At 37.2% G+C, this 13,235-nt stretch overlaps 1 protein-coding gene across 11 annotated transcripts in view; it reads right to left on the minus strand.

The window, feature by feature from the left end:
• Nucleotides 1-12,338, minus strand: part of LOC117412168 (dedicator of cytokinesis protein 3-like) — a 196,665-nt gene extending 184,327 nt beyond the window's left edge. For all 11 annotated transcript variants that reach the window (XM_058988761.1, XM_058988764.1, XM_058988760.1 and 8 more), the window contains exon 1: nt 11,728-12,338. In XM_058988761.1, the coding sequence (XP_058844744.1) occupies nt 11,728-11,764 (37 nt within the window). In that variant the 5' untranslated portion in view covers nt 11,765-12,338. The remainder of the gene's footprint in view (nt 1-11,727) is intronic.
• Nucleotides 12,339-13,235: the final 897 nt, after the last annotated feature.

Genomic DNA, 13,235 nt, shown 5'->3' on the forward strand with positions numbered 1-13,235 from the left:
TGAATAATTGGGCGTGCAAAATTATTCAGCCCCCTTAAGTTAATACTTTGTAGCGCCACCTTTTGCTGCGATTACAGCTGTAAGTCGCTTGGGGTATGTCTCTATCAGTTTTGCACATCGAGAGACTGACATTTTTGCCCATTCCTCCTTGCAAAACAGCTCGAGCTCAGTGAGGTTGGATGGAGAGCATTTGTGAACAGCAGTTTTCAGTTCTTTCCACAGATTCTCGATTGGATTCAGGTCTGGACTTTGACTTGGCCATTCTAACACCTGGATATGTTTATTTGTGAACCATTCCATTGTAGATTTTGCTTTATGTTTTGGATCATTGTCTTGTTGGAAGACAAATCTCCGTCCCAGTCTCAGGTCTTTTGCAGACTCCATCAGGTTTTCTTCCAGAATGGTCCTGTATTTGGCTCCATCCATCTTCCCATCAATTTTAACCATCTTCCCTGTCCCTGCTGAAGAAAAGCAGGCCCAAACCATGATGCTGCCACCACCATGTTTGACAGTGGGGATGGTGTGTTCAGGGTGATGAGCTGTGTTGCTTTTACGCCAAACATAACGTTTTGCATTGTTGCCAAAAAGTTCGATTTTGGTTTCATCTGACCAGAGCACCTTCTTCCACATGTTTGGTGTGTCTCCCAGGTGGCTTGTGGCAAACTGTAAACGACACTTTTTATGGATATCTTTAAGAAATGGCTTTCTTCTTGCCACTCTTCCATAAAGGCCAGATTTGTGCAGTATACGACTGATTGTTGTCCTATGGACAGAGTCTCCCACCTCAGCTGTAGATCTCTGCAGTTCATCCAGAGTGATCATGGGCCTCTTGGCTGCATCTCTGATCAGTCTTCTCCTTGTATGAGCTGAAAGTTTAGAGGGACGGCCAGGTCTTGGTAGATTTGCAGTGGTCTGATACTCCTTCCATTTCAATATTATCGCTTGCACAGTGCTCCTTGGGATGTTTAAAGCTTGGGAAATCTTTTTGTATCCAAATCCGGCTTCAAACTTCTCCACAACAGTATCTCGGACCTGCCTGGTGTGTTCCTTGTTCTTCATGATGCTCTCTGCGCTTTAAACGGACCTCTGAGACTATCACAGTGCAGGTGCATTTATACAGAGACTTGATTACACACAGGTGGATTCTATTTATAATCACTAGTCATTTAGGTGAACATTGGATCATTCAGAGATCCTCACTGAACTTCTGGAGAGAGTTTGCTGCACTGAAAGTAAAGGGGCTGAATAATTTTGCACGCCCAATTTTTCAGTTTTTTATTTGTTAAAAAAGTTTGAAATATCCAATAAATTTCGTTCCACTTCATGATTGTGTCCCACTTCTTGTTGATTCTTCACAAAAAATTACAGTTTCATATCTTTATGTTTGAAGCCTGAAATGTGGCAAAAGGTCGCAAAGTTCAAGGGGGCCGAATACTTTCGCAAGGCACTGTATAAACTATTTATAATAAATTATATTAAAATTCTGTCACACACATACAGAAGTGGGCTAGCAAGAATAATTGAGTCAGTCCAGAATAAATAATATCCGTTCAGTTGCTTTTCGATGCATTAAAAGTGGTCTTCCAGTCATTGTGGTAAATAATCAAATCCACAAGCAAATAATGATTTGCCAGCAGTTCAAATACAGGGTACTTACAGTTAGTATACTCTGCACCATCTACATTCAGCTGTGCAACCACTGCCACAGGAAATCTCTAGAACAAATCACTGTTACAGTACAGAGGGGAGAGCAGTTACAGCTGCACATCCTTAGTGGTCAAGAATCTTTACAGAAGCAGCATCTTAGCTGGAGTATTATTATTATTAATTATTTCTTAGCAGACGCCCTTATCCAGGGCGACTTACAATTGTTACAAGAACCCACGACCCTCTGGTCAAGAGTCCAGAGCCCTAACCACTACGCCACACTGCTGCCCAAGTATGTATGGAAAACAATGACAAACAAAACAGAACTCATATAACAGTATGTTATTTTCTTCAGGAGGTTGGGGTTATTTTGCTTTAACATGCAACTTGCTCAGACTGATCAGATAATGCAAACCGATAAAATTTCCATGTACACACATAGGCAGGAAGGCAAGCACCTAAGCTCCTTATCATAGACTAATCCTTCTGTTTTGCTTGCACACATGTGATGCAAGTCTTGAATGATCAGCACATATATGTAATAATCTGTCTGTCTGACATTGTCTTTGCCAATGCTTATGGATTGGTACTGCTGTTCAGGAGGCAATGACAAAAGAGCAGATCCGTTCTGCAGTGTCACACATTACTGAACAGACACGGTGCTTGTGGCTGTATGCTTTTAATGAGTTCTTTTTACTGTGCACAGACACGGCTACAATATGAAAACAGAACATTATCCCTGTTGATGAAGAAAACTAAAAAAGGACTTCCGAGGAATTTTAATTGTTTATGTCAAGTGTTATGTTTACAGTTTTGTTCAAGCTAGTGTACCTTGAGAAATGAAGAGATGTTATTTGGCATTGTAATAATCACTGCAGCTGTCGGTTGTGTTCTGGGAAGGGTCTCGGGAGTATTTTCACCCAACAGCTTTAAATAAGTGACCATTTTGAAGCCAATTTACTTGCAAGTAATAAAGCTGTAGTTACGTGTCTGTATGTTGTATCTCTAAATAACACATAACAATAAAACCTAAATTCAAATTACCTGCCGCTTCAGTTGCGATATTTTGCTCCTATGGAGGAAGAAGGAATAATGAATGACTGAATGTTCAAAATAGTAATTAATAGAGGAAAGCAGAAGGGAGGTAATTATAATGCAGAGCAATGCTTATTTAAAAACAGGCTTTGAAATAACAGATATAGATGTGAACCACTTCACCACACTGTGTTGATCACTTGGAAACTGCCATCACAGTTCCTGGTGGCCACCATCTCCAATAACCACTAGAACTCTCAACCTGGTTTCAAGTCACTTACTCCAAGGTAAGAACAGAGTGAATTTCACATTCTAGCACCATGGACAGCACAAATGGGTGTAGAGAGGTTTGTCACCTCCATGCTTTGCTTTATTGACTCTGAGGGTTTGTCTTCAGTCTCCGTTTCTCACTTACTGTATCATGTGGCGCCTTATTAAAATAAAACACGCTGGTCTGATCACCCATACATAATTACGATTCAGGAGACCTGTGCCAACAAACAATTGCACAAATTATTCTGGCTTCGACAGAGGGTACAGGAAAACGCTTAAACATTCTACTGCATTAATTAATGTGTTCTTACTTCAGGCATTCTGCAGTCCACTGGTTTCTCTTTGCCACTGCTTGTGGGGGGCATACAGTAGTGAGTGACTCGGTGGGTAGTACGTAGTACTCAGAACTCTTGACTTACTCCAGCTTCTAGCAACACCCACCAGCACGGGACAATGAGGTACTTCTGGTGCACTGTGCTGCCAACATTAGAGCAAATAGCTCCCAATGCAAATGTTATGCTTCCATTCTTTCTTTTTACAAAACCTCCCTTTTCATCATTATCATTATTGTCTCGAATTAGATTTAAGATAAATTCAGGGCTATGTACTTGTTGCAAAAGTTCAGCCCCGCTAATGCATGAAGTACAAACCTGAGCACTGCCCACCATTATGTGGTTTTCAGCTGCTGCGGGACTTGCCCATTGCCTTCGATGAACTAGATGTTTTTGTGAACAAGAGCATCTCATAGGGCATAGTTTAAAGGGAATGGCCCCTCAGAAACAATGGTTTGTAGATCTGAAGTAAAATGGATACATCATTTGGAGAATGAGTAGTGCTTGTACTGGGCAAGTGCATATAAACTGTTAAATCATATTAAATATGGCGGGAGGTTAAAACTAATGGGTCTACAGTACAATAACATTGCCAAGAATCACAGAACGCTGTTGTGTAGCAAACTTGAACATTATTAGCCTTATTCACAAAGCTTTAAAATGTATGCTTTTTTTTTTTTTTTTTTTTTTTTTTAAGTGTTTGAATGAAAAATACATGAAACTGTTTCATACTGTTGTTGGTTTCTTTAAAAACTGTTTCAGGAATTCTATCCTTTGAGACTTGCAGCAGGAGCAATGTTGTGTGTTTGTGTTCATGAGCTTCTGTGCTCCTCAGAGGAGCATCCCCAACTAACCAACACTAACAGCCTAATACTGTTTCATTAGAATTTATTACAGAATATCAAAACCACAAAATACGTGACTGCTCCTGGGGCAGTTATCTGCAGAACACTCAATTCAATATCCAACAAAGCTTGAGTTCAATTTGACTACTAATTAATCCATTTATCAACAGCAGCCAAAACGTTATTCACCCGGATATGTAAAAAGTATATAAATCTTTGGAGTGCGATGCTAAACCGTGGTATGAGATTCCTGTAGAACTACAAAAGATAAAATGCATCACAAAGGAAATACAGTACTATGAAATATACTGTAAAACGTGCCTGTTATTACTGCAGATATTGTTTGTGTGGTACAAAGCCCACTAACTTTGGATATGGTATATCAGCATGTGTTTTCTGAAGGTACCTCTTACACCAATGCTCCCATCAGTGGGAATCATAACAAGATGCTGTTCCAGCAGTTGTGTGTCTCTGATGTGGTGGCGAACAGATTAACAAAGTGTGCTGATAAGAGCTGTGCATTTAACTGTGGACAAATGTAGCATGCTGACATTCAGAGATTTTATGGCATAAAATTGAACATTTGATTGTTTAACATTTGCAAGGAGTACTAAACTAAAAACCAAAGGCTTAACTCCTGTGTTAAAGCATTCCCATTCCTGCAAGGGATCCTCTTGAAGACCAGAATCTGTAAACACCCACATGACTCGACAGGGCCAGGAACCCGGATCTGTTACGGTAACTTTCTCATAAAAGCCCCTCATACAAGACTCATCTGTAATCCAGCCCTGGATTAGCTGTGCCCAGAGTTGCAGTAAAGTGCCCATTTCCAAAGTGCATTGCCAGAACCAATTCTGCCTGCCAGGTTTATAAATTCAAATTGAATCTAATAACAACTGCAGCAACTTTCATCCATAGGAAGGAAACCTTACAATTAAAGCACTGAATAGCGGACTGAAAGTCTAGAAAAGGTGTCAGAAAATCAAACTGAAATGCATGCAAAATAAAAATAAATCTAATGAATTAAAAAAAAGAAAAATTGTCAATTAAAAAAAACATAATTGTCAATTCAAAAAAAGTATTCAAATTCATAATGACTGACTGAATTGCTATAAACATATTACAAATGACTTGGTTCCACTACCCCCTTTAAAGTGTAAACTTACCTTGTTATAACATGTTTGATCCCAATACATTTGAAGGGATATTGGTTTAAGGAAAATAATCATGCTTTGACTGTTGGATATACCGAGAAGGAATTCATTCATTTTGTTGGGTTTTAATTTACTTGATTACAGCCTGCCACTCCACACAGAAATTATGCATACTGCCTCTTTGGCACAATATTGTAATAACCCATGTTTTATGATTTTAACTGTATATAATGAATGTAACTTCACAACACTAAGCCTGTTGTAAACTGTGTAACTCAGCAAAACTGGGTGTCCATTTTTAGGCTTGTTTTTTTTTTCAACAAAAATGTCCGAAAAGAACCAGAGACTGCCATTGAATCAAACCCACCCCAGTGCATCACAAAGCCCCATTCATAAGTGGCTGTGTGAATAGCTGGTTTAGCAATGTGCCAGAAAGTTCTGAATGATTTGGAGAACATCCATGAGTTACCTCCCACTTGAGAACTGGAATGCAAACACTTTCACCCCAATGAAAAGCAGCTCTGTTTACTGCAAGACTGATGTTGTTTAATGTTCCAGTGTGTGTGTGTGTGTGTGTGTGTTGTGGGGGTTGGGTGGGATTGTTTACATCCAGTTATCCAGAGGCGGTAGCTGACTGTACAGAAAAACTGGACACTGCAATATTAGAAAATCACCTCCTGTAGTCGATAACATGCACACGTGATGCGTGGCAACTCTTAGTTGGTAAATGGATACAAAATCACAGTTTCCGAGGGGACAGAAATAACAGCTGCACACCCCCAGCGGACATATTAAAATCACTTCCTTTTAGAAATTTCATAAGCAATTTTAAAAGATTCTGGTAAATAATGATCCAAGAGGAAACAATCGCTGAGAATGACAAAGGTCACATAATAGGATATCAAACAGGTACGATATTAAATATTATGAAAATGTAGATGTCTACACTCATCCGGCTCTCAATGATGACATGCAACATACCCCAGCAGTGGGTTTATTCACAGATCTGCCCTTTAAGATGAGTCAATTTGTGGAAGTAGAATTATTCCTTTTTCACCACGGCGCACAGAATACCGTGTGCATATTACGTATACGATAATGCATTATCATCTATTAAAATGACAGACTTAATGTCTCAACAGCTAGAACCAAAAAATAAAGAGTTTCCTCTTTTAAATCCTCAACTACAGCAGTGCAATTTGCCCCATCAGTCAAAAATGTTAGAGACTACAAGATAATGTGGTTATCATGCGAAGTAATATTGGGACAGAAAGGGTAGATGAAATATATGCAAAAGCCAAAACTCATTTATTTCATATGGTTTTATAGTCAAGCAAAAATATCCAATGGGAATTGCATGACAGGTAATGCATGACTAAGTCTCTGAATATCATGTCAACCCAATGTCCCCTATCCCAAGATTCCATTTTAGAACTCCATTAGGTAAAGGCAGTCTGTAAATGACGACACAACATCCTGGACAGTAGTATCGCAGGGAGCATCAAGATGTGTGAATACAACAAAATATTGATCTGCCAGGAAAGAGAAAGAACACAGTACCCCTTTTAAATCTTTCTGCTAACACTACTTGGATCCCAGCCCCAAATTTCAAACTGTAGATTTACATAGCAGGAGATCATTCATAAGTTCCGGTGACTAACTCTTATCCTTGGCTTTCACTTCTCTGCAAATATTATGTGCAGCACTTGGGGTTCGGCCTGAGATTCAGACTTCTCAAAGGTTTACTGAAATACTGAATATTAAATTAATAACCCTTACTATTACTGTATGCACACCAAGACCAACATCTGTATTTCACATTTTTCTAATAACATTAAAAAATGTAGACAAAATTCTAAAAGAAATGTAATGTTTGGATAACTTTAAAAATGTTTAAAATCTCAACTATTAACAGCCTTACTTTACTCTTTAATTAATTGCCTTTAATTATTATTTTTTTTAATAGAATGCAAATACCTGTTGATCTTAGAAAACTAGAAAACAACAAAGCAATATAATTCAAGGTCACACACATTATAGTAAAAGGGCTTTACTGCTATTTTTCAATAACTGAACACCCACTCCAACACTCCTACAAGCTTGGTTACTGCTTTCCCTGTGACTGTACTGTTGATATTGACTGCTTTGACTTGTAATGAACAAAATCATTCACCGATTTGTTAGTCCATCATAGCTATGGAAAAAAAAATAGAATTAAAAATGAAAACATGTTTACCATAATGTGTGCATCTTTCATAAAGGAAAGCTGAGATTTACTACTTGCTTTACTTGGTTGGTTTTGTACTTCAAGCACTCTCAAACTGCCGGCTCTTCCTTTTGGATTTTTTCTCTAGGAGTTAATAAATATGGTTTTCAAATAAGAAAAGCTTTTCCTTTTAAAGTTAAATAAATTACATTCAGTATGATATTCTCTCTGGTTTAATGGTCTTCTGACATTAACTCAAAAGAGTACAGGATTTAATTCATTAGATGTGTAATTAATGTCAAATTTTCACTGATTAATCCCACTGTACAGATTACCAGACATCAGTGTGTGTTAATTAAATATCTCAATTGTATTAAAAGTAAACAAGGGGAGGACAATATTATAGTCTAAGCCAACAACAATCTGTTTAAAAATTCTATATATATATATATATATATATATATATATATATATATATATATATATATATATATATATATATATATACACACACATACATACAGCGCTCACCCTTGATAATGCTATAGTGGGGAGCCATAGCTACAAGACCGTGCTATTTGTGTTTCTCCTTATAACGAGTATAAAAGGGCTACTGTAATGGCATTATGGAGCAAATGGGAGCCACGACATTACCGTTTTATAACCGATTCGGCACTATAACAAGGCGCGTTATAACGGGTGAGCACTGTATATATACACATATGCTTGGCAAATGTTAGTTGGTAATATATTAATGAAAATTGCACATTAGGATTAATACATTTGCCTGCGGTGGCACTAGGGTTAAGCTTTGTTATTATTTTATAAAGGGAGGGCTCTGGGTAAAGTGCTTAGTCCGAGTGTACTGGATTTATACTTTTGGCACCCAGGAGTCGAATAGTCTGGATTGCAGTGACCAAATGCCTCTTCTGCCTGACAGCTGTTTGAGAACTGAATGAGTTCTGTTAAAGATGTGTTTCAAATGGACGGCAGTCCACAGCGCCAACATAACTGGCACTAACTGGGGCAGCCTTCTGCAGAAGGTCTTATACCTTAAACATCACTCCACACAAACAAAGAGTCAGCCATCTGTTTGTTTGGGGGTTTCATCGGGTCATGGATCCGTTTACACTGAAGTAAAAGTTTATTTTAGAGAACATCAACTCAGTACTGAAATTCTGCAGTAGCCAGTTACAAGACATACAGCATCCATTTGAGAAACATGAAGCTCACAGTGATGGATTCATAATTAAACACTATTTAATTGATCGGCAGCTTGGATTTTAAACTATTAAAATTAGTTTCCATCTTGCATCCGAATCCAGTCATGCAAGGCACAGCTGAATTAATAAGGACCTGCTATTAATGGCTGTACTTAGAATCAATTCACAATGGGGCTGTTGGCTGAAACATTAAGAGGGCAGAAAATACACAGACTTTCATCAGCTTTATTAGCAGACAGTAAAATGTTTCCAACAGGTTTTTTAATACGCACAATCATCCACCATAGTACATCAAAAACAAAAACACCTTGGCCAAAGCAATTCTGCACAAGATCAAAGTCTAGAAATTTGAGACCTGGCAACTCAAGCAAAGTTTCCATCTGCCACCTGGCCTGATTTGAAAAGGATTTCATCAGTGCAGCATTTCCAGCAATAGCAGAACAAAATCAAACCCAGGTGTGCCAGGAAAGAAATGAGTCTCTCCAAATCGCTTTGATGGAGGAGTGACCCAAATGAATGCCCATATGAAACCAGCCAGAGATCAAACCAAATAAATAAGCAACTGAGACTGCCTTATTTATTTCTAGATCCTGCAGAGGCGATATTTGACTTTTGTTTAACCAGGTTAGGGGTTTGTTTTAATGATCTAAACAGTGGTGAATCTAAATACTGCCACTCTTTAACTCCAATAAAAATCATAACAGCAAAATGCAAATGCAAACTGACAGGCCCTAATCAAAGAAAGAATTCACTCTTCCAAGACTTAATCGTGTTTATTTATTAATTCACTTAAAGCATATTTTACTAGGAGAATCACAAGGAGCTTGGGGATGTGTTTCTTCAGTACAGAGGTATTTGCATCATTTGTACAAGGCAGAAGCTTTTCATGATGTCCTCCGATGCTCAGAACAAACCCCTGCTTTTCAGAAAATTTCTATTTACTTTCAGTGCAGGATGAAACAAAACAAGTACAAATATGGGAAAGCGTTCTGCTGATGACCACTGGTATATCTATTTACTAAGATGTAGTAGTATTATTATTATTATTATTATTATTATTATTATTATTATTGCATCCCTCACTAGTTGTTGCAAGACTATACATCTGAGTTAATCTGTTTTGAATGTGATTCTACAACTGCACCACCACACTCCTCTGTTAGCTTTGAGTTCATTCATTTAAAATGGATTTTCAAAAGACCTCAGAAACAAAGCCTCTTTTGGTCTTCTGAAATTCTCTCTGCAAAGGCAAATCTAAATCTTATATATATATATATATATATATATATATAATTTCCTGTGGATGCGTCCATATTAAAAATATATAAATATGGTATCTTTAAATCATATCTTCAAAAGATCCAGGACAGTTTTGTTTCTGACTTTTTTTTTAGCGTATCAACTATAGGTTATATCACTATTGTTGTTTCTGTAATTTGAAGGCTTGATCAGAGAACACACTGCACACGCGTGAAATATACTTGTCTTTAATATGTCCGCTGCGAGTCATAAAGTCATATATTAATTGGCCACCAGAGGGAAGGGCTATCATGAAATGAAACAAAATATTTCATTTTTATTTTGAAAGTAACATTTCACACAGATTAACAATTAAAGCAATCCCTATTTGCATATACAATATTATGCTGGGGTTTGCTTCCTCTGACAAAACTAAGATTTTTTTTTTCTTCTTAAATGATTGAACTGGTATGTGCAGAATAATAAAGAGATGGAATAATTGGTAATGAGAAATCTTACATTTTCCACCCAGGTCCTCTCACAGTATTCTTCACAGACCTGGGAATATGTACTGCTCACATTGTATTCTATACTGTATGACAATACACTCACACTTTTCAATGTGCTTTTACAACATATGCATTTCAAAATCTAAATTACACTAGTGCACACAAATGTATACTACTGCATTCTGTAGTATTGTTAAAAAATACTACTGTTGGCCTAATTACACAAATACAGATTCATATTTTAATATTTACCCTCAGAGTTGTATCAGAATAATGTTTAAATAAAATAGACATTCTTTCATCAAAATTTGATAACTAGCGTATACCAATTTTATTTAAATATATAACACAAAAGGACTGGCTACACTGCATTTGATCAAAATTGTCATTTAATGGAGTATCTTCTTGTTCATCTTCTGGCACCCAGCCTCAATACATCCCTCACTAGTAAATACCACGTAAGGCATCCTTTTAAATGGTAACCAGTGTACGCTTATAATTATACAATGAAGCATTGATAATGGAAACAGTAGCACAGTACAGGCTTTGGTGCGTTCCGTTTACAAGGAGTTAGATGGGTACATTGATACTGCATTTTCTTAAACGCACCTGTTGTAGCAAGATGCGTTTCCAGCGCCCTCTAACGAGCGGTTCTCAAACAACACTGCACAGAATCAAACTCGTCGGTACATTATGAACATAAATCTTTCTGGCTGTACTGTACTGTATTTCAAGAATAGAGGCATATTTCTCTGTAACGAGCATTTACTTCTACAGTGCAGAACTCAAAGATACATATCATATGGAAACTGTAAACGCTGGTATTTCACATTAGTAGATGTCACGTTTATTCGAAATGGCAGAACTTGATACTCAGAGCCTTGTTATCATCGCATCACGTCATTGTTTAAACATTTCGTTTTTGCAAAGATGAGAACGCTAAATATTTGCATAGAATTAACTTGCTCGATTCTAGATACATTTTTGCCACACTATCATAAAAATAAAAATACTTATTCGCAAAACCGGTTTTTTCAATAACATTTCACCTTACAAAAAAAGTAATAGCTGACATGTTATATGCGTTTTGTAATTCAGTGATGCAACAATTTAAGAAACGTTATTTTAATACAAGTGTATATACATATTAGACACGGTAGAATGATATTTAAAATTGCAATTGCTAAATCCAAACACGTATGCAAGAATAAACATAACAACTATAGCATGGGGTGAATATCAATAAACATGCAATAAAACTTACCAACACCAATCTTCTCTTCTTCTGTGGGTGTCCACATGATCCTGGTAAAATTCCCAAGAAATCAAAGAGTAATTTACCCGTTTTCATGGAAAAGAAATATTCGAAGTTACACTAATCTCACAGCTCCGTGTTCATTTGTTCAACTGTGCACAAATAAAATATAAATGAAATGAAAAAATAAATAAATAAAACACCGTGAATTTCCTCCCTGTTCTCCCTGCACGTCCTCGATGTCTGTCTTGCTAAGTAAGGTATAGTTGTGCAACGTGTTTGTTATCGGTAATCTCTCCCCAGCTGTGTACGGGAATCTTCTGTCAATGCTGCAGCATCCACTGCTGAAGCAATAGTGAAGACACTTTATTTATTTATTTATCTATGTATTTATTTAACCCTCTTGCAGCACATTCCTCTTCCATTGTCCTTTAAGCTCGGTTCTGTAAAAGCCGGTGCATGTATTTGCAGCCTTTCTCCTGTTGCGTTTGTTAATTTGTTCTTATATGCCTGTGCTCCTTTTTCTCTGCTGCTGTACAATAATGCCCCCGTGTCTGTCGCAGCTGTAGCGGTTGATGATTATCTTGAAACCCGCAGCTGCGCCATCTTTCCACCGCCGTCACATGACGCAGCTAGTCAAAACGACCATTTATAGGGCCCCCGAGAGAAACCCTAAACTATACCAGTCGGCAGAACTGTACCGCTATGCAGTATCCCTTTGGGTGCGGGACTAGGTCAAGTTTATGTGACCAAAAGAAAGCAAACATTTATATTTTAAGTTTTACAATGTGTGAAAACCATGCTATAAGTTCACTAGAATAGCTATGGCTCCAAGTACAAACATCTATTTTATTAACTGGACATTCAAAGCATTAACTGGGCTCCATTTCTGTTATATTTATTTTCTGTTTTTTTTAAAGGTTTTAGCTCATAAAAATGCTAATTGATTTAAATAGACATGGTTACCAATTAACTACAATTGTAATACTGTAATTCCATAAACAACGTATGTCATTTAATATCTATAAATATATTTTATAAAGTATAAAATACATTGTTTCTGCAACAGAATATATCCAACATTTCCTTAGTAATGGTTCCCACATTTGTCATTAAATGTGATTAATTTCTTCCTGTCATCCAGAGATCAGATTGCCCTATTCAGAACTTTAAACATGGCATGTTTCTATTGTGGGCACAAGTGAGCTTTTCACAGTATTGCAAGATGTATCTGAGAGCACTTCAAAGAAGGATATGAACCAAGGCAGCGTACCAACAAAGCACTCCACTCTGCACTCCACACTGTTGATGTTCTGAATAGTGTGTGATTAGAGGTTTGTTTTTAATAACAACGCCCCACACCAACATATGTGTGCAAATCACAGAGCAGTCTCAGAAACTAAAAACATGAAGCATAGCTGTCAAAAAACAAAACAAAAACACTACACACTTTCAAAAATTAAATTATCACATCACACACTATTGCAAGTACGCAGGGACGCCATACTGCTACACCT

This window comes from Acipenser ruthenus, chromosome 16, assembly GCF_902713425.1.
Source record: "Acipenser ruthenus chromosome 16, fAciRut3.2 maternal haplotype, whole genome shotgun sequence".
Lineage (NCBI taxonomy): Eukaryota > Metazoa > Chordata > Actinopteri > Acipenseriformes > Acipenseridae > Acipenser > Acipenser ruthenus.